This window comes from Cyprinodon tularosa, unplaced genomic scaffold (genome assembly GCF_016077235.1).
Source record: "Cyprinodon tularosa strain WSP-4 unplaced genomic scaffold, ASM1607723v1 ctg1223, whole genome shotgun sequence".
NCBI lineage: Eukaryota > Metazoa > Chordata > Actinopteri > Cyprinodontiformes > Cyprinodontidae > Cyprinodon > Cyprinodon tularosa.
The window spans coordinates 15976-40676 of NW_024038030.1; the positions used below are offsets into that span (position 1 = coordinate 15976).

Consider the following 24701-nt stretch of genomic DNA (forward strand, 5'->3'; position numbering starts at 1 on the left):
AAATACAGTTGGAAAGTATGACCCAGTTTTTCTGCTCTTCGGTGTATTCTTCATAGATTTATATCAAGGAGTAATGAAAGCTTGCTTCCTGAATTGGATGAAATAACGTCTGCAGACATTTCTATTATATTTCTTTGATGTCTTAGGTTTCTGCATGTTTCGAAGGATGTATCTGTTCATCTTAACTGTATTACCCTGACATTTGAGTTACAGTAGACTCAAACTAAAAGTAGTGCAAAACTGAGCAGTGGAAGAAAACAGATACCTGGTGCTCTAAAATACTTCCCCAATCGGCCTGAAAATGGGGACATGCCTTTCTAATACGCCCCTTCAAATACTTTGTAAAACTACCTTTAATTGAAATGACAGCAGTAACTCCTCTGAGGGAATTCCTCTATGAACTTTGAATAACTGCAGTTTAGGCCAAAGGTTTTTTCCTATTCTTCTTGAGAAAATAGGTCATGCTCATTGTTTGTGGATGGAGTGCGTTTCCGAATCCAAGTTTTCCCACAGATTTTAGGATTTAGGCCTGAGCTTTACCTGGAACAGCCTCTACCAGTTTGATGCTATGAATGCAGCTCTATAAATCCTGCCAGTCTTCCTGTTTCTGGGCGTTCCACTGGAAGCCAAACCTTTACTAAAATGTCAGATGGCAGCTTTTCCACCTGAATTGTTCTATTTTGAACTTAGTTTATCTTTGTATCTTCCTGACCAGGTTTTGCAGCTGTGCTGAAGATAAACATCTTCACAGCGTGGAGCTGCTAGAACGATGAGTCATTGTGTAACTTATGCCTAGGAGGAGTGGCGGCCTTGTGGTTGTGGCATAGAGCTTGGAATCCAGAGGTTCTGAGTTAAAGCCCCACTCCTACAGACTGTCCCTCTGGGTCCCTGACCCCCACACTGCTCCCTAGACAACGCACAATGGCAGCCCACTGCTCCCCAAGGGGATGGGTTAACTGCAGAGATTTCTTTGCTCTGTACTTCTGACAGTGCAATGATAATAAAAGCTGGGGAAAAATTGCATCTGCGTTTCTTCAGAAATGGTAAATCCATTTTGAATATAGATGGATTTAATAAGAACCCCATCTCCTACAGCACATGTTTGCTTTGTCCTTGCAAAGCGATGTGCAAAACATTAAACAGAATTTCTTAAAGTGTTGCTTAAACAAAGGCTTTTAACTTCGTCCAATGGTGGTTTTGTTAATAGGTCCTCCAACCTTAACTGTGGATATCTGTAGCCCAGTGATGGTAGGTTTGCAGTTTCACCCAACCTTCATTTTACCTTTTTTTTGTAATGGGCAGATTTCCATTAAAAAGTTTCATATATTGTTTTTGTTCGTAAAGTACGAATACTTCGTAATCTTACTTAAGTAGAGATTTTGTCTATCTGTACTTTACTGGAGTAATTATTTTTAGACAACTTTTTACTTCTACCCCTTACAATAAAAAAAATGACTAATTAGTTTGTTTCATTTATGTTCATTTTCATTATGGCCTGTTGGTATAAAAAATAAAAAAACATCTAAATATTTTGTTTTATCCAGACAATTAATTTCTTTGTAGTTGGACTCGATGCTGACCCAACTTGGTGTTCGCCACATACACATAGATAGTTTTTCAAGATGATGCAAAGTTAAGTTTGATATTTTTACCATGGTTTATAAAACTAATAAAAATAAGTTCAAGGAAGATATCATCCAGAATTGTAGAAACATTTTCCTTTCATAGGGTAGTGCACAGAAGCTTCTGTCCTTAACCTTTTTTTCTGCATTACTTTTACTTTTATACTTTAAGTAGTTTTTAAAATGTTCCTATTACAATTTTACTTGAGTAAAAAGCATAACTTCCACAAAAGTGTTTTTAAACAGTAGGATTTATACTTCTTCACCAGGAGAGCAGTGTGGGGGGTTAAGGGTCTTGCACAGTGACCCAGACTGGCAGTCTGTTTGACTGGGTGTTGAACTCAGAACTTCTGGATTCCAAGCTCTATGCCCTAACCACTAGGCCACCAGTATATTATACATATTTTTGGTTTTCATAATATGTCCAAGGCAAATGTGGGGAATTGTTTTAATTTGTATATAGCACAGAGAACGTGGTGAAACTAAATCTGTGCAGATCTGCCAACCCTGCCTAGTCTGAGCCTCTCTATACGCAGTGAATGGGACATGGAAAAAATCGGATTGGAGATTTAAAATGTGTATGCAACTGTAGTGTTCAGGGCTTAAGCAAACCAGGGCATAGTCAGTGTGCTTTATTGTTTCACTCTATTATCTTTCCGAATTCCTCTCACCAGCGCTGCACCATGTTCAAAGAATACACAGAGTTGTTTGTTGACGTCCTCACGTTGTGTTCGATGGTATCAAGTAAATTAGCAGGTCTGGTGTTTCCACAACATGCAGACCAGAGCCGAGGAGATCTGGGTAGAAATGTGTTAAATGAGCTGTTCCCACTGTCACTAAAAGCTGATTGTTCCCGGGTTTAAATGGGGTTTTTTGTCCAGTGGGAAAGGGGTATTGGAATTTTACACTTAGGGATAGTCATGGCTGTGATGTCTTAAACCAAACACCTATGAAGGACAAGAAAACTTCTATATCCACCTTCCCACTTACCTGGAAAAATCATGAAACCTAAAAAAGGTTTGATCCCCTAAAGCAGGACCTCTGATGTTTGCACTGACCGACCAACCCGCTGTCTGGTTCTTTGAATTCAAATGGATTCATTGCTGCAAACATCTCCCGTCTGACTTTAGGTGTTGAAAACCATCAGACTAATCCAGAGTCTGCAGCTGATGGTTGTGGCCGCTGCTGTTAGAACACTAAAGGGATTACTTACAGAAAACCTAAAATCTATCTGCCAACCAGTGTGTGTGTGAAACATATGAATGTTGGTGTGGTATCCAGCAGCGGGAGCAGCTAGCAATGAAATCAGTGAAATCAGACCGTCTGCTGCTCCTTCTACTGTAATTTCCTTTAAATAGAAATGATGTCATGTTCAGCAGCGGTGCTCTGCTGGCGGCTGTGGGCAGCCGTGATCTGCCGCATCCAGTCCGTGTTTGTCTAGTAACACGAAGCTGCAGGGTGTCTGGTGGAGGGCCAGACATGAGGCCAACGGCGGCTGATGATAATAGAGGGGAAGTGGATGCGGTTGGTTAAATCACACAGAAAGCCTGAGCTCTGCTCTGACTGATGTCCCACAGGACCCGGGTTCACTCTCATCTGGAAGGTGGCTGAGGTGCTCTCCTGACGGTTTTTGACTTAACTTGTCCTTTTTCTCTCCTCCTAACGAAGCAGGATTTCATGTAACTCGGACCTTCGCTTTGAAAGCCCACAGTGGAAACCATAAAGGCGTTGGACCAAGCCAGCGGTCTGCTCAAAGACACCCACATATGTTCCTACCAGCTCTGCCTGACACACTCACCTCATCCTGAAAAAGTCCAGATCACAGCGCAATGAAAAAGCAACCGCAGCAGAAAAGAGGCCCAGTGTTTCAGCAGCGCTGTGGTTCAGTTTTGCCAAAGAGTTAGCTCAGGTGTTCTGTCCCCAGGTGAACCGCACAAATGTTTGGCAGTAAATGGCAATGAAACTTCAGAGCTCTCTCCCTACATCATATTTAGAAATTTGTGGAAGCAAATGCCAATTAGAGTGTAAGCAGCAGCTGTGTCGTTTTCCCCTCTTATATAATCGAATGTCCTGAGAATAGAGGAGGACATTTAAACTGTGAGGCTGAGGAGGGAATGCCGGACACTGAGGACCTTAAGGAAGATTTTCTTTCTTATTTCAGACATTTTGGGATTTTTATTGTTATTTTTTTTTTGTTTTGCTAAATGAGGTTTTCCTCTATTTAAATAAATATAAATAGTTTCCTATTAGGCCAGGCATACAATGTACAATATTTTCAATCATTGTACTCAGCTAAAGGTCAAACTGTACAGAGAAATCACAGAGTTTAAAACTTTACAGCTAACAATGTTTATTCCTAAACTGTACGGCCCGACGCTCTGATGTGATCCACCTAATCACACTGCACATACAAAAAACACATGTGGGACTCACCGCCAAGACATGGCGCTGGTCGGACTCATCAATCTGGAAGAAGAAGAACTCCCTTGTTTGCACACAGGCAGTGCACGACTTTCTGGTAGATCAACTCGTAGCTCTGCATCAATAGCAGGATTTGCCCACTAACGCCTCACAAGGGCAGACTGAATTTCTAATATGTCTGATTTCTTCCCGACCTTACGATTCCCGATCGTGAGGCGGTCGTGAAAGGCTAATCTCCCCTCTTTACCCCCCTGTATACTCCACGACACAGGACGCACCATGAGGCTGAAACTCGCCCCGATCCGTACAGGACAGAACTCTGACATCTTTTAAAAAGTCTAACTGAAAGTTGTTAAACTTGAGATATAAGATTTTAAGACTTTAATTGCAGAAACATGATCACTTATTGAAAATTAAATTTTAACCCTTTCATGCATGAATTATAATATGAGTCTTTTTGTATTTCCTTAGAGATGTAAAACAAGGTTTTAAAAAAAAAAAAAAAAATCTATCTTTATTCTATAAAGAAATAATTATCTGTCCACTCAAGTGTCTAAAAATCAATATACCATCAAAGTACTTGCATAGATATAGTTGTAATTTAGTTTTACAGCTGTAATATGGTATTCTGTTGGAATGGTGGTTCCTCTGCTCCCCTGTAGAAACCGAAATGTTTTTTTTTCCCTGTGTGTCAACCATCTTGATTTCACAGGGTTTTTTGTTTGGTTTTTTTTCATTGCAATGATCAATATATGGTTTTTTTCTGTATGGGATGATGCAACAGCTTCCACTAGAGTGGATTTAAGTGCCCAATAACATTTTTAAACAGATATACACTGTAGTGATCACTATGCATGAAATCAAATTTCTATAGTTGAAGAACAAAGATCCTGGACTTGAGAATCATTTTTTAAACCAAGTTGTCTTCAACATTTAACAATCCAATCAATGATGGATGGATGGAAAGACAGACCGATGGATGGATGGATGGATGGATGGATGGATGGATGGATGGATTTTCCCTTTTTTGTCCTGCTGTCTTATACATAATTTTAAGCTAGCTTCCTATGACACTAAAAAGAAAGAAAAGAAAAACTGAGTTATGAAATAAAAACTTTGTCCATACCTTTGTGATGGCAAGAGCGCAGGCTTGTCCCCAAAGTTCAATCAGCTGCTGTTGTCCAAACCTGTAGTCCCTCAGTAGTTCTGTCTCGATAGCTACTGCGTCCCCTTTGCTGAAAAAAAAAAAAGACCTGCAGTTTATAACCTTCCTTATATTTATACAAAATATCCACTATAACTGGGATTTCTGTGTGCAAAGCTGATATTTTCTGTTAGTATGCTAATAAAAAATGAATGTTTTTTCTTTTTTTTATTATTTTTTATTTTGCTTTTATTTATTTTTTTAATTGTCTTTTAAGATGATGCAAAGTTAAACTTGACACTGTTGCAATTAGGTATAAAACAAAGAAAAATAATTGTAAGGAAATGATCAGAAGAAAAATGTCCCTTTAATAGAGTAGTGCAATAAAGCTTGTCCCCTCAACACTTTTTCCTGCACTACTTTACTTTTATGCTTTAAGTAGTTTCAAACATGGTACTTTTACACTTTTACTTGAATGAAAATGTTAAGCTGATACTCTAAGTTCTACAAAAGTGTTTTAAAAAAAGTAGGATTTATACTTCTAATTGAGTAATAAACATTACTACTTTTGACACCTCTGATCAGGTCTGTATATTTACATGTTATGTAAAGAAATTACTAAACAAAGTGTTGAGGAAAGTCCTCTGCAGGAGCTTCCAAAGACGTCTGTAACTGCTTTGAAAGCAAAGAGGGTCTTTATGCATGAATGTCAGATTTATTCTACTGTTCATTATCTTTCTGATCATACTTCTCATTTTGTCTTATCGCTGATCTTCTCATGAAAAAAAGCGTTGCAGTTTCTGATGGTAGGTGGGATTTCCTGCTGAGAGAAACAGGTCAAACCACAATGAAGTGGTGCAGCAAACCATCTGATATTCATAGTGTGCAGAAAAGGATTGAGGAGGAACCTTTTAACAAGAGATATCCCCTCTACACTACAGACACCTGGTGGCCATTCTAAGTACTGCACATTCTAAACCAACTAATGAAGAAATCCCTCTTAGGACACAGAAATAAATCTCAATATTTTACCGCTTTGCTTCAGATCACTCCTCAGGGAAATAAAAGAAAAGCTTAGATTGGGAGCAGCTGTACATGTCATTACTGAAACCATTCATTTTGCTCCAAATGAATATGAACAGACAGGATGGGAGTCAATGCACAAAATCAATAATCTACATCTAATCAGCGCCTACTCAGCAGGTTTCAAACCTTTAGCTGTCAGCGGGAGCTAAAAGGAGATCAAGAGCTCTTGGAGTGAGAACTTCTGGATGTAAAGCATGAGTGTCATGTTGCTTGATGTTACATCATTTATGTTGTTTTTGTGACATCATATTTTCATCACAGAAAGAAAAAAAGGAGCTTCCAGAAGCAGTCACAGTCCACCAGACGTTAAAGCTAAGTTAGATACAAGTGGCTCAAATTGTTTGGCATTTAATCCTGAAATCCAGTTAAACGAATAAACCCCAGGAATGCAGACAAATATAATGAAAGAAAATGACAAAATCCAAAAGGTATTTGCTATTTTCAAATAAAATTGCTTCTTTTACAGTAGGAAACATGTATGCTCCATGATGCAGCATTAATACTTTATTATTATCATTTCACAATTTTGATTATCTTATTCTTTGGAGAGAGACAATCTAGATCACATAGAGGAGTTTTTGTTGTACTGAACAAAACATCTGCTTTTGTTAAAATATTCCTTTATTTTCTTGTTAAACAAGAGGATTTCATGATGATTTTTCCCTGGGTCTTTATGGGAAAGGTGTTTTTAGGCTGACTTTCACACCAAACATTTAAAATAAAGAACAACTGTTTAGTTTTTGTTCTCCTTAAATCTTTTTTTAATATTCCCAATATCCTTATCCCTTTAGTTTTTATTTGATTTATTTTTGCCAGTCCCCAATAAAGCCAAATTCAAGGAATTATTACCTTTAGTTTCGATCATCTGTGTGTCTCTTGCTTACCTGTTCTGGTTTACTGTGACGCCATTTCTGAATGATGGATTGAAAAGCTCTGTGAGATTTGGATTCTTTGATATATTTTTTATATATATAATAATAATATATATATATATATATATATACACTATATTGCCAAAAGTATTTGCTCACCCATCCAAATTATTGGAATCAGGTGTTCCAATCACTTCCATGGCCACAGGTGTATAAATTCAAGCACCTAGGCATGCAGACTGTTTTTACAAACATTTGTGAAAGAATGGGTCGCTCTCAGGAGCTCAGTGAATTCCAGCGTGGAACTGTGATAGGATGCCACCTGTGCAACAAATCCAGTCGTGAAATTTCCTCGCTCCTAAATATTCCACAGTCAACTGTCAGCTGTATTATAAGAAAATGGAAGTGTTTGGGAACGACAGCAACTCAGCCACGAAGAGGTAGGCCACGTAAACTGACGGAGCGGGGTCAGCGGATGCTGACGCGCATAGTGCGAAGAGGTCGCCAACTTTCTGCAGAGTCAATCACTACAGACCTCCAAACTTCATGTGGCCTTCAGATTAGCTCAAGAACAGTGCGCAGAGAGCTTCATGGAATGGGTTTCCATGGTCGAGCAGCTGCATCCAAGCCATACATCACCAAGTGCAATGCAAAGCGTCGGATGCGGTGGTGTAAAGCACGCCGCCACTGGACTCTAGAGCAGTGGAGACGCGTTCTCTGGAGTGACGAATCGCGCTTCTCCATCTGGCAATCTGATGGACGGGTCTGGGTTTGGCGGTTGCCAGGAGAACGGTACTTGTCTGACTGCATTGTGCCAAGTGTAAAGTTTGGTGGAGGGGGGATTATGGTGTGGGGTTGTTTTTCAGGAGCTGGGCTTGGCCCCTTAGTTCCAGTGAAAGGAACTCTGAATGCTTCAGCATACCAAGACATTTTGGACAATTCCATGCTCCCAACTTTTTGGGAACAGTTTGGAGCTGGCCCCTTCCTCTTCCAACATGACTGTGCACCAGTGCACAAAGCAAGGTCCATAAAGACATGGATGACAGAGTCTGGTGTGGATGAACTTGACTGGCCTGCACAGAGTCCTGACCTCAACCCGATAGAACACCTTTGGGATGAATTAGAGCGGAGACTGAGAGCCAGGCCTTCTCGTCCAACATCAGTGTGCGACCTCACAAATGCGCTTCTGGAAGAATGGTCAAAAATTCCCATAAACACACTCCTAAACCTTGTGGACAGCCTTCCCAGAAGAGTTGAAGCTGTTCTAGCTGCAAAGGGTGGACCGACGTCATATTGAACCCTATGGATTAGGAACGGGATGTCACTTAAGCTCATATGTGAGTCAAGGCAGGTGAGCAAATACTTTTGGCAATATAGTGTATATATATATATATATATATATATATATATATATATATAACCTGCTGTGTTCCTTCATCTTAACTATGATTTTTTTTCTTTTCTTAGATATTAAATAATAATAATAATTCACTCGGCCTTTGCAGATCGGCGCAAAATCAGACCAAACTACAGAGAGTTAGACTTGGTTTAGAACCTTTTTTGGGCTGCATTGTTTTTATTTAGGACGTAGGTCTTCAACAGGGGGACGGTGACCCCTAGGGGGTCCACAGAGGTACTGCATGGGGGTCGCGAAGTTTTGGTTGATAACATTTTTTTTTTTATATTCCCCCCTGCAATTTTTCCATTAATTGAAAAGTCTTTAAATACACATTAACATGAATAAAACACACTGTAATAAACAGATAAATTGAGGCAGAAGATGTCTTTCAGTCATCAATGCACACATTCAGCGACACACAGGAGCTCTTTCAAGCTGGGCACCGTTTCATTCACAACACCTGTCCCATCAACCAGGAATCAGAATCAGAAATACTTTAATAATCCCAGGGAGGAATTACTTTCATTACATGATTCCATCTGTAATAGAGGGACTATAGGACCAGTTTGATATAAAACAATTTCATTCAACATATATAATTAGGGGGTCCCCGCTCCATCTCGCCATCAATTTGGAGGTCCTTGGCCTAGAAAACGTTGAAGACCCCTGATTTAGGAACATCAGAGTAAAGGAGAATAAATACATGTGCAGGACAGATTTCATTATATGAAAAATAAAAAATATTCAACAATAAGTTAAATACCTTTGTGGGTCTCTACACATGCATGATCTCTATAAGCTGACAGTGGCATAAATCTAACCCTGCTTGGACTCCTTAAAGCAGTATGTCTGTGTTTGGTTCTGTGCACTTTGTGTGTCTGCACGCCATGCATCCAAGTGGGGCTCCTGGCATTTACCTGTGCCAGTGGAGTGGCAGCAGCTGTCACCCACGGCTCACTTCAGGGATGTTTCCTGAACCACTGTGACAAGCTGAACTTTGGAAAGTTCACCGTAGTCCACAGGCTTTGCTCCGTTTTGCTGTACTCAATGCCCCCAGCTTGCCTTGCTGTTTTCGTAAGGTTACACCATTCTTTACTAAATCTGAAAAAGTCTAATAACCCGTTCAGCTTTTCGTGATGAGAGATTCTCAGCTTGTTGTTACTGGATTGTAGAACCCACAGTACCGTCAACCAGTCAATCTGGAAACCTGACTATCCTCATCAATCTATTGATCATCTAGATTATTGACAGAACAAAGTGTGATGTGTTTGCTGCTCAGTGGCTGCCAGTTTCAGTAGGCCCCACCGCAGGGGAGCAGCTTGCGGTGTTCAGGACAGATGGCTGCCTCATGCCATACAGTGCATGTCTTTTCAATTAGCAGCTTAGAGGCTGCTAATCATAACTGGAAATAATAGATTTCCCAGCAGTTATGATAAAAAGTGGACCGTACCTTTAAAAGATCGGGCACCAAACTTGCTTTCAAAGAAACATTGTTGTTGAAACAGAAAGCATAACATCATCCTGTGCAAGTAAGAAAACTGTAGCTGATTCAATCCTCAGGAGTTTCTGCTTCTGTTGCACCTGCAGCCAAACTGCTCCCTCTCCAGAGGGACAGTTAATTTCCCCATGCTGCGCATGAAGTGCTCCTGCTTTGTGTCAGCTCTGGTCATCCCACCCATTTATGATTACCACCTGCCTAATGACTCTGTTTCCCTCACACTTGAGATGTGGTAAAATGAAACTTTAATGATCACATTGGGGAATTTAGGCCTGCAGTGCAGCAAAGAAAATAAAAAACAGAGATGATCATAAAAACATAGAGATAACAAAGCACACGTAATAAAAAGTAACACATTTGAAATGTTTCTACGGTGAAAAACAGCACATGCTGCAGAATCACTGAAACCGTTTTACAACAAAGGAAATACTGTAAATCAAGGTAAGACTAAGAAGCGTCCTTTCCTTCTGCTCACGGTTTCCACCTGTGAAGCGTTCGAATCTGATTAGAAATGTTTCCCCTCTGAATGTCAGAGGGGCCTCTGTGTTTCTAGGCCTTATTACTGGAAGACCGAAATAGCCTTGTTTTACCACCCCCACTCTCACTCTGACTGATTTCCACTTTCCCAGAGAGACGGAAATTTTCAGCCGCCTTTTCTCTCCTGGCAGCGTTCTGTTATTTATCACACGGGCAGATTGTTTGCAGTAGAATTACAAAAACTGACATCAGCTGTTTAAAGACTCAGAAGATTGTGTTTGCTTATGAAAAGCTAATACTGAGGTAATATGCATTTACTAGTTACGCCAGATCATTACGGCTGCTGGATGTGTTGTCTTTTTACTAGACTTTAATGTTTTCAGGTGATGTAAGCTACTAACTTCACATAAGTCTGTAATAAGGCAACAATCAATCAAGCAAACAATACCAGACGGAAATTAAAGTGCAATATTTGACGCGTGGGATTGTTTCAGACTCTTAAGTTGCGAGAAGACAGAAATAATCAGTCAGTCAGAGGAGGAAAATATTTTTTTACTTTTAGAGGGCGTACGAATTCAGAAAATCACAAAAGCATCAGTTTTCAATTCTTCCTGCTGTACTTCATGCATGGAAAGTTATAAAATGAATTATGATTCTCCTTACATCTCCTCAGCAGGCTTTACAGATCTTACAAAAGCCTTGGTCCTCCAATATGTACTGTTTGTAATTAACTGAAGCGTACCCAGACGGGTAAATCCTAGACTGTAAAGGGAATCCTGTGGTGCTTTAAAGGGCAGGCAGTAATTAGTGAAAGAGAAGCGAGGGGATAGAAAGGCACCGTTCATCACTTCCATGGCTTGTTTTCTTAGTTCCTATCTGTTTCCTCAGTAATCATCCTGTCCACCTCCTGCCCTGTTCAATACGCCACCCATAACTTACTTCAGGCCTTAGAAAAAACTGAACGCTACCATAAAAAACATGTTAGTGAGAGAGAAGAACATTGTTTATCTGTAGTGATGTCTACAGCTGAATAAAAATCATGATATTCAGGTAGCACTGTTTATTTGTTCTAAGTATAAACCCAGTGGAGATTAAACAGACTTCTTCCCCCCACACACACCAGACGTCATTTAGAGGTTTGTTTTTAGGCTACATCTCGCCAGTCTTAGCCAAGATTTAGGCCCCGTCCACACGAAGCCGAACCCTGGCCTAAACGCTCAAATTTTTCACCAAACCAGCCTCTCATCCATACGAAGCCAGCGTTTCGGGGTCTGTAAACTATCTTTTTTTTATTCAGCCTTCAGAGTGGGAAGATTTTGAAATGCCGTTTTCGCGTTTCCATCTTTAAGCTCTAACCGCATTTTTTTTTTTTTACACGCATGCGTCATAGCGTCGCCTCTAAACACGCATGCGCGACACAGTATCACAACAACAATGGCGCCGTACTGTATTGAATGGTTGCTGCTCATGCTACTCACCCTGCTGTCGGGCTTACAACAGAATCTTCTTCTTCTGGAATATCTCCAGGAAGAACAGAGCAATATCGACGACATAGTTAAGCACCTGAATTTGACTGAACCACGAAAATGGACCCGCAGGGCAAACATGTATAAATATTAGTGCGCATGCCCAACATTTCGTCGCCTATTTTTGCTTTGGCACGACAGCGCCACTTACAGGCCTGGCATACATTTTGCAGCGCTTTCATGCATTCGTGTGGACGATCACATTTATTTTACGTCTCCGTCTTTACGACAGACGTTCTGGAAAATATTAGCGTTTCGTGTTCGTTTTGACTTCGTGTGGACGGGGCCTGATCAGTCGTTGAAAATTGGGCTGTTTAGGTTGGTCCGATTTTTGTTCCACTTTAGTCCAATAAAAGACGTTGCAAACCCAGTTTTTTAAAGTCTTTTCAAAGATCTGAAAAATCCGGCTTTTCACCTATAAGTTCTCAACCAAGCATAGACGTCGTTTGGATGTAAATCATGTTAACTTAATGTCCTTTTAACAAATATGTGCTCGGTGGGGTTCTTTTAAAAAAACTTTTATCTGTACTGTGCAAAGAGAAAACCGATTTACAAAAAGATTAGGTTTTATCTTAGACCCCATCTCGATGGGGTTTGAACTTCTCTGTACCTCCATTTCACCCACTGAACCATTTTTATTCATCTATGACCATGTAAACTCGGTTTTGCATTGTAGGACCCTTTTAATGATTTTTAGAAGCACTGTGTGCCTTTCCACCTCGTAGTTTTGCTGCTACAGGCTTGGAATGCTGGAGGACATAGGGACCCCTTATTCATCATTCTGCTTCATTTTATCTCTATTCTCTAAGTCCATTAATTAATTACATGCAGGTTGACCAAACTAAAAAAAACATTACTTGTCATAGATGTGATGAAGGCTGCATGTTTACGCTATGAGTAAAATGTTCGATAAATCAGAAACAGCCTAATTTAACTATTGATCATTAAAACTGTACCTGTTCATTTGTTAAAGTTATTTAGATCCTTATTTTCAAACAACTAGAAACCAAATATGAGCAAAACACAACATTCCAATAAAACAAAAGCAGAAACAAAGTATAACTAACTTTATTATGACTTTATCAGTGGTGTAACGCATATAAGGGCCATTTGATGAAGACTGTCTCTACAAGTTGTCAAATAAAGGGTTTACCAGCATAGCAACAGATGTTCAACAATTTATTAAATACACCAGGATGAAGTTAAAGACATCCTACTTTTTTCTAATCTTTCAGCTTTTTTTATTTCTGCTTTTTTCACGCTGAGAACAGAGCTACTGACTTCATTAAAAACAAAAAAAACCCCATAAAGGTGTTTATTAGCGATGATTGTCAGGGGAACCCATTAAACGTGTTTGGATGAATTTTTCAATAAAACATTATCTTTGTTATAAAAAGTATCCATAGCAGTGAATGATCTTAAAGTATTGAATAAATATCAAAAGGTATGATTCTGTATTGGGGAATTTTAAATACATGGATGAATTTAGAAACTGGCAGTATTATTTTTCTTTCTCATTTTGATCATAAAATAGAAATCAATTAAAACAGAGTTTAATCGACATTGAACCAAATAGTTAAGTTATTTACGTAATTTGAATATGTTGGGCAAAATCAAACCATAAAAATCATAAATTCTGATTTTGTAAAAGCCTATTTTGTTAAGCACATTTATAAAATTGGCTGACACATAATTATTTTGTTTCTATCATTTTTTGTTTTATATAAATTACTGAAAATACCATTTGAAATATACCCAAATAAAACTAATAAAAAACTTTGCATCCATATTATGAAGCTTAAAGTTGCTGGTCCTCATCCTGCTGTTATAATGACACTGGTGCTTATCCTGAAGCATGTTGGTAAGTTTGCATCAAATGTGACATCTGTCAGATAAGGACACCTTTCATCTCTTTATGCATCCCCTGGTGTGTGTTTCCAGGAAGTCCTGCAGGATCCAGCTAGGAGATGATGTCAGTTGGTTAAACACAGGAGAGGGAGAGCAGCAAAAGGGAAGCATGTTTCAAATTCAAGTGATCAAAAGAATATGATCATAGATATATAATGCTAATAATATAAATGCAAACTAAACTGAGACTGCTTGTGAAATGAAATATCAGTAGCAATTAATTTATCAGTAAACCAATGTAAACATGCCGCTGTAAAGGTATATTTTGCAAATAATAATATAATCTGTATTTGTATAGGTTTTTGTAGCTGTGTGCCTACAGGCTCAGATCAATACTCTCTGACGACTCGTTACATGTGTAATTTATTTACACTTAAATCCAGCTTCCTTGAAGCGTACAAGCTCATAAAATGTTTCCAATTTGAGGAATGTTCTAGATTGTGGACATGGATGGATCCGGTGCTAAGCTGTGCGGTTGGTTCATAAAAGGCCTGAGCTGAAAGAAAGGGGGCTGAACTCATTCTGACCACCCTGTATGAGAGCCATCTTCTCTGTTTCAGTTATATGAGCTGACAGTAGTTCCTGCGATCATCAGGTTGGCATTCACAGTACAGTGTCTTTGAACCTTGAAGTTTCAGAGGAAGACTTTCAAAAAATTTTATAGGATTTTATGCAATAGATCAACAAAAATGGTAAATAAAAGAATTATAAATGTGTTATGTGTATTAATATTTATCACTGAAACGTTTTATTCTTATTTTTAATACAACCACGTTTTGCAGAGCTTTAAGATTAAGCTTGTTAAACTTTGGACCATCAGCCCAGGGGTGTCGATCATGGAGTAAAGGGGTGTTGTCCTGTCTCCTTGTTCTTTCTTTCTTGCTTTAAATAAAGTTTGCATTACTTCCTTTTAAAACCAGTCCAAAATGTAATACTATCTTCCCACATTCCTGTGTTCTGCTTCCTCTCTTCCTGTACTCATGCAAGAATCCTTTATAGAGCACTGCTCTTCATGTCTTCAGTGCTAAGTGAAACTAGCCACTCTCACCCGTTATCTACTTACCATGCTCTATGTCTCATCTTGTCCAATCTATACGTTTTAACCTACACCTCCCTTTGAAAAGAGGAAAACAGAAAACTGCATTACAAAGCCAGCAAACAAAACACCTTTTGTATGCTCAACTTCTATAGACCCCCTAATTCACCTAAAAGAGTGAACTCCTGTTTTAACTGATTGTCCCTAATGTCCCACAAACCCTATTTTCCTCAGTGTCACATCCAGACTTCAACTGAAACCCGGACAAGTTTAAATGTTTAAGATTATTTTTCAAGAAATTTGTTGAGTTACAACAAGCATAACAGAACTATGGGTTGCTGTTTGTAAAGTTAAGAAGTCAAAAATTAGGAGCAATATTTATGTGTTTTAAGAGAAAAATAATCAGGTTATTTTTTCCAAGTCATATTTTTTTACTATTCAACTAGTCATTTATTCATAAAAAAAAAAATCAAAGTTCCAAAATAAATATTTAGATTGTCAGTAATATTTAGTTCCAAACCAGGTCCAAACTTTAAATCTATTTAACAAACTAGATATTTGATTTCCAAAATAGATATTAAGCTAGCATCAAGGTAGCAACATATTTAGTTTACTAAACCCCAGTCGGCCTCGGCAGATGGCCGCTCACACTGAGCCTGGTTCTGCTGGAGGTTTCTTCCTGTTAAAAGGGAGTTTTTCCTCTCCACTGTCGCTACAAGCATGCTTAGTGTGGGGGATTGTATTTGAGTCAATGAGTCAATGCAATCAACTGGTTTTCCTTAGATAGAAAACTTTGTATCAATTTGACTGTATGATCTGGTTGAACTGTAAAGTGCCTTGAGATGACATGTGTTGTGAATTTGGCGCTATATAAATAAACTGAATTGAATTGAATATTTATTTAACAAATTAAATATTTAATTTGCTAAATAAATATTGAGTTTGGAGCTAAATATTTATTTATGTATATTACAAACTGTCAGAGTATTCTAATCAAAAGAGCATAAAACAATTTTTGTTAAATGTGTGTTCATTGGATTTATTGAGCCACTTTTTTATTAAATCCTTTGATGGTTGTAAAACTTTTTTGATATGTGGTTCATTGTATCTTAGGAGGTCTTTAAAGGTTGCATAAAGCAAGCTTGGAGACACCCTAGAAGCCAAATCATGTTGTTCAAATTAACAAGAGCCATTGTATGTGGAGAGAATCCACCCTTAACCCATTTAGGCCTAAAACGCCTGGAAAAAACACCTTAAAAACCTATGGCCGATTTTAAAAAATACCCCTAAAACCTGAAGTTTTTCTGTAAATTCAAACTGTGTCAACGCCTAGTAAATTATTGATATCTCAGCTTCTGTAGCAGATAGAACTCAAAATATATTTTATCTTTGAAATTCTTCCCAAAAAAAAAAAGTGAAAAGCAGTAATAAAAAAAAAAAAAAAAAAATTCAACCTTTTATTTTTTCCATATGTGATCATGTCTTCATTGAGAATGTGCAATATAAAACGTTTTTAAAATAAAGAACAAACATTACATAAATAACTATCTGATGATTACTTATTAACAGTATTATTATGCATAATAATGCATATGTCTGTGTTATAAATTGCATACAATTTACCTCCAGATGGCCACAAATCTGTCCCGGGACATACTTTGGGGGAACTGCGTCCTGAAGAGAGGTTTACTCTGCCGCCAATAATCTCTTCGTACTGGCAACACAAGAAGTCTCATGCCCATACACAGCCCAATAAATGTCTTCATCTCCGTCACAGTCACGGGTGACCACTTTGCCATCTTTGCTCTTGTTGGAGTTTGGTTTGTTTGGTCACTGTACCTACTCTTCTCGGTAACAAGATGCATCCAAAGTTCTTCATTAAAAAAATGCTCAAATGCCTGCAGCGGTGTGGCGTCTGCAGGCAAATCAACTTTCACTCCAGGTGTGCGGTTGAAAACACTCCGTGCATTGCGGTGGTAGTTCGATTGGTTCAGCGCGTTCAAAGTCATCATTTTCATCTATACCGTCATCAAAGCCGACACACTCCTCAAAAACACTGCCTTCCGACAACTCTTCTCTGTCAAACTCCTCCATGTTTGCTTGAAAAAAACTTCTTTCTCCTTGCTTGACTTATATGCTCTCCCGGCGTCAATGGTAGAATTACGCAACAGCGCCCCCGGCTTCAATGGTAGAAATGCATTAATGCTTTCCCGGCCTAAATGGGTTAACTAGGAGTGGTAACCAATGGTCACAAACTACTTGAGTAACTACTACTGAAAGGATGTGACCCTATGATGCAGGTGGTGAGGTCAGTGAAATTTTATCATCTGGAAAAAAATCGATTCATGGGAACTCTTAGCAGGGTAAAACCTGTTAGGTTTGAAAATCTTGTCTGAAAATCTTGTCTGAGCTATAAACCTCATGCTTATAAGTTACCTTAAATTCTACGTTTTTTGCATGATCATGGCCCTGAGAGCTAAGAGACCTAAGAGGCCTAATTGCCCATTTCATTCTCCTGCCTAACTGCCCGATTTCCAATTACCACTCATCTAACCCACCTGTTTTGTTGTGTTCCTGTTGTCCTGATCATGTTCTACCTCTTATCCACTAATTGTGTCCTGTTCCTGTCTGGGTTCAGTGGAGGGAGCGGTTTTTGCGTTTCATAGTGTTCCCGTTATACTGACCTGTTCGGCCTTTCAACCACTGAGCTTGCCTGTTCCCACCTAAATGTTCTGCCTGAGCTTTCTGTTAAACTCCTGGAACCCTGAACCAGCCTGTTCCTGTTCTGATAGGTATCCCAGATCGGGCTTCGGACTCCTGGACCTCTTAGCTTCCCTGTTCTGATCTGTTTTCCTGACCTGGCTCAGACTCCTCCTTGCCCTCCTGGACTACAGCATGTGGTTCACTCTGGGCGGCGCCCGCTGCATGTAGTTAGCAGCCCTCCGGTTGGAACCTACCTCATTCTTTGGAGGTGAACTGAACAATTCCGGTAAGTGACTCACATGGATAATTATCCTTCGTCAGATTATCATGATCACTTACCGGCTTTTTTCTTCTTCCAGAGTTACCTACCTCCACTGCAGCTGCTGATACAATCTTGTTTTTAAAATAAACGCTTTGAATTATCTCACTGTTTGTCTAGCCTTTAATGCTGGGTCCTTCTGTCCTTAATGCGACAATTTTTTCACCAACACGTACTTCTCGCTGATGATCACCAGGGGGTTGATAGGCACCACAGATTGTTACATAGATTTTGGCAAGGCATGAGGCAATCACAGTGATTGCTGTAAACATACAATTACCATTATGACCATCTGGCATAATGTTCCATTAGTATTGCAGCATTATGCCTGAGTCCTGGGTGGCATTGGTAATTTGAGCAGTCCATAGTTCAGGGATCATTTTACCAACCACAAAACTTTTATTTTTCATGCTACTACTTTGGCTACCAAAGATAATAATTTGTTGACTCCACCTCACTCAAGAACACATCCAATTCTGCCTCAATAAAATTGCATTTCTTTTCTGTACAATTGTTAACCATGAAAAATCACTAATCAGCTGATTCATTTAGATACACTTTTACATTCATTAGGACCCTTGCATTCACCAGTAAAGCCTGAATATGGATTTGTAAAGGGAAAAGCATTATTGGAAACCTTGAGGTGCCACTGTGAGGATTAAAGTGCTTGTGAGTATTTGCATGATTTCAAAATATTTTTTTTAGGAATGTGGGGTTTGGGGCTTTTAGGGATATGTACACTTTTAACCTTATTCTTTGACAATATTTTACAAGTTAGACCCAAGAACACTCGTCAGATTTGTTAGGACTTGCTCTTTCAGTTCCCCTTGGTGTTATGGAATCTCCTCTCTCTGTCCATTAAAATTTAAGATCTGCCATTGGGTTCTCACAAGAACCCAATGGCATAATTGGGTTCTCACAAGGCATAACAATTTTTCAATCGTTGAACTCAGTTACAGCTTAAACTGTATGAAGAAACCACAGGGTATAAAAGTTCACAGCTCACAATGTGTGTCCTCAAACTGTGCGGCCCTGATGCTCTGATACAAAGAAGAAGAACTCCCTTGTTTCCACATGTGCAGTGCTTGAGGTTCTACGAGCGGCTCTGCTTCAACAGCAGGATTTGTCCAAGAACACCTTAAGACGGCCAACTGAATTTCTGATCGGGAGAGTCTAATCACCCCTCGTTACCCCCTGTATACTACACATGGACGCACAAGGAGGCTGAACCTCGGCTTGATCGAAAAATTTTCACAAGACTGGAGAATCGGCCCAAAAGCGCCAAACAATTGTACAGTGTATGCCCGGCTTTAGTCATCTGGTTTGATACTGGTTCCCCATTATATGATGACAGAAGAGATCACTTTCTCAACAACAGACTTATAGGAGATATGCAGCATCATGGTGCAAACATTGAAGTACCTTAGCTTCCTTGAGAAGTACAGTTTGAACTATTGTTCTTGTAGACAGTTTAGCAGCTGTGTCTTCAGGGCAGTGATTTGTTCAAAGGAAGTATTTATTCTCTACCACCAGCCCTGATTACTCCCACATGATACTAATTGCATTCATTTAGGATCAGATGAATGTGTCCAAACCATGCTACAAAGCGGTTCACCAGCTCCCTATACTCAACTTGTTGTTAATCTTTGATACACCCAAAGACTGCAGAGTCATCACAGTATTTCTGCAGATGACAGGACTCTGTCTTGTACTAGAAAGTATATAGAGAGTAAAAAGGAATGGTTAGAGTACTTTCCCCTGAGGTGCTGCTGACTACCTGATTAGAAAGGTGCTTTGTCTTATTTTCCTCTGTATAACTATGGTGAACTCTCTGACTAAATAATATGGACAAGCATTTATTGTGCCAATATTTCAATATGTAGGCTTCAGAAATTAAACCTTAGCTTGAGCGTTTTCAGGAGCTAAAAATTTAAATATGACTGCAAAACACATACCCTGTACCTTCTAACAAACGCACACATTGGGCAGAAGCAGCAAAGCATAATCTGACATTAAGCACGAGGGACATACATAAACTAGCCCCACCACACACCCCCAGGTCACATCATGCTGTATTACTGCAGCAGAAGTTAATCCTCTCCCTTGTTTATGCATTATGTATCCATTTAAAGCTTTTGCCTTAAATTTAAACCCAGCTTATCACAGTTTGAGCCTGGAGGCCAGCAGCAACATAAGCTGCATCTGTTGTCACATTCCATTTGTTTCAGAAAGGGAAACGGGTCGTTTTGTCCTCCAGGAGGAACAAACAAAGCAGAATTACTAAGATGTTATATTAGGCCAATGTTGTGATAGGAGAGATCGATGACCAAGCTCTGTTATTCAGTGACCCAAAGTTTAATGACTACAAAGTATTGGGCTTGTGCTCTTTTGTTTGCTCTCAGCCAGATGATCGTACATGTTCTCATAGCATTTACAAAAGACTATTTCTCATATAATCTTTTCTGCATCATCCAGCAGACATTTTCATTAAGACAGAAAGCACAGAAAAGATTTAATATATTTTCCTTCTGCGTGACAAAGTCCTGGTGCCATAGCAACAGAACCTACCAGAATCATGCGACATATGAACTGCACACTAATAAAAAAGAAGAGGAGGCTGCATACCAGAGGGAATACAGTTGCATATATTTTTAGTTATTAGTCTCAAAAGCTTTACAAATAAAAAAACAACAATATTCATATGATGGTTGCTTTTTGACCAATGAGAAAACCAATCAGGATTTAAACAAACAAAAAATATAATCATCCTGTAATTAGAAACAGAAGTTTATATGAACTACATGATAAAAAATAATATTGTTGGATCTTTTGAAAACATTTTTTAAAAACCATTTAGGTTTAGAAAATGGACTAGAAATTTGTACAAATTGGTGGTTTCAAACAATGTCCAAGTAAACTAACGTATTTGTTAAATTTTAAAGGAACCAGGTACAGGAAGTGTGAAAGAATAAACATGCATGTCCAGTTTTTTTATGCTAATGGGGGATTAAACATTAAAAACCAAAGAGCCAACCCACATTTCACCCACATATCTCTGGAAACTGCTTCAATTTGTGGGACGGCGGGATAGAAGTGTGAAAAACGGGAATATCCCACAAAAATCAGGACATCTGGTCAACCTAATAACGTTTAAATTCCAATAATATTTACCAAGCTGTGTCTTGACTATCTGGTCTTATATTTCAGTTTCTCACAACCGTAAAAATCTTCTAACTGAGCATACAGGAATGAACAGCTTTAGTTTTTTTATATTGTTTTGTAGAAAGCGCTCATTATGGGGATAAAATCCTTCCGTCTGTTGGTTTATAAGGTATTTGAGAGGAACTTTGACTCCAAATGTTGTTTTCCTGTTTTTTCTTTGCCAAACAGGAATGAATATGTGTCTGAGAACAAAACTTTTGCCGATATTAGCAGAATTGTAACAGATGAACGCAGATCTACTGTAGATAACTGTTTAAAGCAGAATGTTTTCACACAAATGCAATATGCACAGCAAGCGCTGTAACGCATCTGATGTGTTTTCTACTTACAGTAATGTCTTTATCAAGTGGGAATGCTTATGCATTCCCACTTATTGTTGTTCACTTCAAATTTTTCTGACTCTAACTAGTCCCGCAGTTTTCAACCGATTTCAACAATTTTGGTATCAAAACGTTCAGCTTGTTCAGGAGAATTGTGCTATGTCTTTTGGTAAAGATATTTTTTGTAGTTTTCGCGATATTATGCTTTTTCTGCGTTTTTTTTTGTCCCATTGAAATGCATGTAGAATTCTTAGAATTCAGCAAAATTCAGATAAAACTTTATCATCTTCGACCTTTAACTACTTCAGCATACTTTCAGCATACTTTCAGCTAGAAACACCATTCAACTTTTAAAATGTTTCCGTATCTTTCCGCTATTACTGTTTAACTCAGCTTTTTGCTAACCTTTACAGTTTTGCTTCAGTGAAGCTTCAAACTTTAAAAGAAAATTTTAAGATTTTCAGATTTATAATGGAAGTCTATGGACGAAATTCTTCAACTGCTAGAATGCGTGCTCTAGCTTTTGAGCTGTTATGGTTTTTCCGAACAAATTGTTCTCAGTCCCTCATTTTTAACTCAATTGAAATAAATTATACATCAAAACGTAGGGATTTTTATCAGGATTCAGGAAATATAACCATAATTTATGTGGCATTTACGGTTTTCCGACTGTTTGGCCTAGTCAATGAAGAAGTCCATACTTCCCCAATAGAAATCCAATGAGAGATTTTCCAAAAATCACAGACAAAATCCAAAACGATACATATTTTCGTATCGCTCCCATTTATTAACTATTTGATGTACTAACATGAAACTTGGTATACAACATCTTCAGAACCTTCTAGCACTCACATTGAAGGAATTTCTTCAATATGATTTATGGTTTAGCTGTTTAGCTGACTTGTTCGGGCATAGGAAAACGCTGATTCTGAGAAAAATCGTCAAACTCAGAAAATGCAAATTTTTACATCCTCACCGTGGCCAAATCATTTTTAGTAGAAACATGAAAGTTGGCACAGTGGAAGCCGAAGGATGGCTGACACCAACGGTGAAATAATTTTTTGAATACCTTTTACGGTTTTGGCTCACAGTTTGTTATCCTTTCTCTGCCTCGTTTGTTCGCAGGGGAAGTTTTGCTTTTGAGAGCTCAGCTCTACCATGGAACTCCATGTTATTTAATGAGACCAGCAGGATTTCTCAAACCTTTATATTTCTCCTTCCCATTAAGGTTGTGAATGAGCTACAGCCATGAACATTATCCCAATTGGAGACAAAGGATAGCTGTCGCTTAGACTGAAATAATTTTTTAGATACCATTTACGGTTTGTCTTCAGCACTCGTTTGTTCTGAGCTGATATTCCCATTCAAAAAAGCCTGAGAGGAAAGGAACGAAAGTGAAGCGCTTTTCTCTCTTTCACTGACAGGCTCGTTAAGCGTTGTCAAGGTAACCGAGCTTCAAAGGAATTTTACCTCCGCCTCTTTAAACAGCACATTTTATTCTAATGGAGGGAGACAACACTGATTTAACATTTGGAAATGGATACAATATGACTACTGGCCATGACCCTTCCCTTCACACGCAACCCTGATAGACTTTCAAAATAAGACTCCGGGGACCCTTCAAAATAAAAGCCCCTACATTAAACTCATATTTTTTCCCAGCATGTGGCTAAACATTATGACCCAAACTCAACCACTTTTTTAAAAATGAGACTCTAGGGGGTTTTCAAAACACACCCCACCGAAAATTTCTAAATAAAAGCCTCCCATTGCCACTTTACCTACTGCCCTAATAACAAGGGAAAAGAGTGATTTAACAATTGGAAAGTCATCAAGTATCACTGCTGGGTCTGACCCTTTTCTCAACACACAACCCTGCCAGACTTTCAAAATAAGACTCCAGTGACCCTACACAATAAAAGCCTCTATATTATACTCGCATATTAATTGATGCAAATGGCTCAGCATTATGACCCAAACTCTACCAGCTTGTTTCTATTAGACTCTAGGGACCTTTTCAAAACATACCCCAGAGCAAATTTCACAATAAAAGTCTCCCATTACGCTCTAATACAGTATCTATTCACCCAATAACATGGAAAACCAGTGATTTCATATTTAGGAATGGATTCTATATCACTGCTGGGCATGACCCTTCCCTTGACACACATCCATGATAGACTTTCAAAATAAGACTAAAGGGACTCTACAAAATAAAAGCCTCTTCCTTACATACACTCATTCATTGTGCCATATGGCTCGTAGCTATGACCCAAACTCAACCAATTTCTTCAAATTACACTACCAAAGCCTGTTGACCACACACCTCAGTGCATATTTCTTAATCAGGTTCTAAGATTTACACTGTAATAAAGCATGTGCTAACCTCGTAACATGCAGCCTAAGCCTGCCAATGGTGCTGTCATCAACACAGCGGCTCGTAACATGCAGGTTAATTTTTTTTGATAAATTCAGCTCCTTAAGTGGTATTAGCTCTCTTTCTATAAGCTTCTCTCTCTGTCCTTCCTCTGCTTCTCATGGTCAGTCTTGCACATAGGTTTGTATATTTTCAATCCTCTAAGGATGACACTGTTTTCTTTATGCTGATCAACCAACACATTTTAAATCATTTCAAATTGTTGTGCCAAGTCTTGACATTTCCACAATTTCAAAATTTTGATACTTATTCAATACCATCTTCCTCAACATTTTACTTCCCATCCTTGAGCTACTCATATTTTCTTCAACCAGATAAGATTAAATTTTTTCTTTGTAATTTCTTTTCTGATTCAGCTAATTTAATATTTTTCAGCCTATGCTGTGAACCTTGGCTTAATTTTGCTCTTTTTCTGGACAGGAATTAAGCTTTTCTGTTTGCTGCTAATTCATAACATGCCTGACATGTTTCTGGGCAGTAGGTGGCCCCACTTCAAAATTTCTTTAGAAATTTTTCTAGAAATTTGATAGACATTATATTAAGACCCTTCTAGTGCACACATTAATGACATTTTTGATATTATGTATGGTTTGGCTGTGCAGCTTTTAAGATGAGTTTCTTTCTGCCATTTTAGTGCCAAATAATTCTACCCTAAAAAAATCTTCAGATGATTCAATTGTTTTCTGCAGTTTGAAGTTTCTGATGACTTCC

The 24701-nt window shown here is 38.6% G+C and overlaps 1 protein-coding gene across 2 annotated transcripts in view; it reads right to left on the reverse strand.

Annotated features, from left to right (window-relative positions):
- Positions 1-24701, reverse strand: part of LOC119777335 (yjeF N-terminal domain-containing protein 3-like) — an 80036-nt gene that overhangs the window by 14804 nt on the left and 40531 nt on the right. For both annotated transcript variants that reach the window (XM_038276169.1, XM_038276170.1), the window contains one exon: positions 5170-5278. In XM_038276169.1, coding sequence (XP_038132097.1) covers positions 5170-5278 — 109 coding nt within the window. The remainder of the gene's footprint in view (positions 1-5169; positions 5279-24701) is intronic.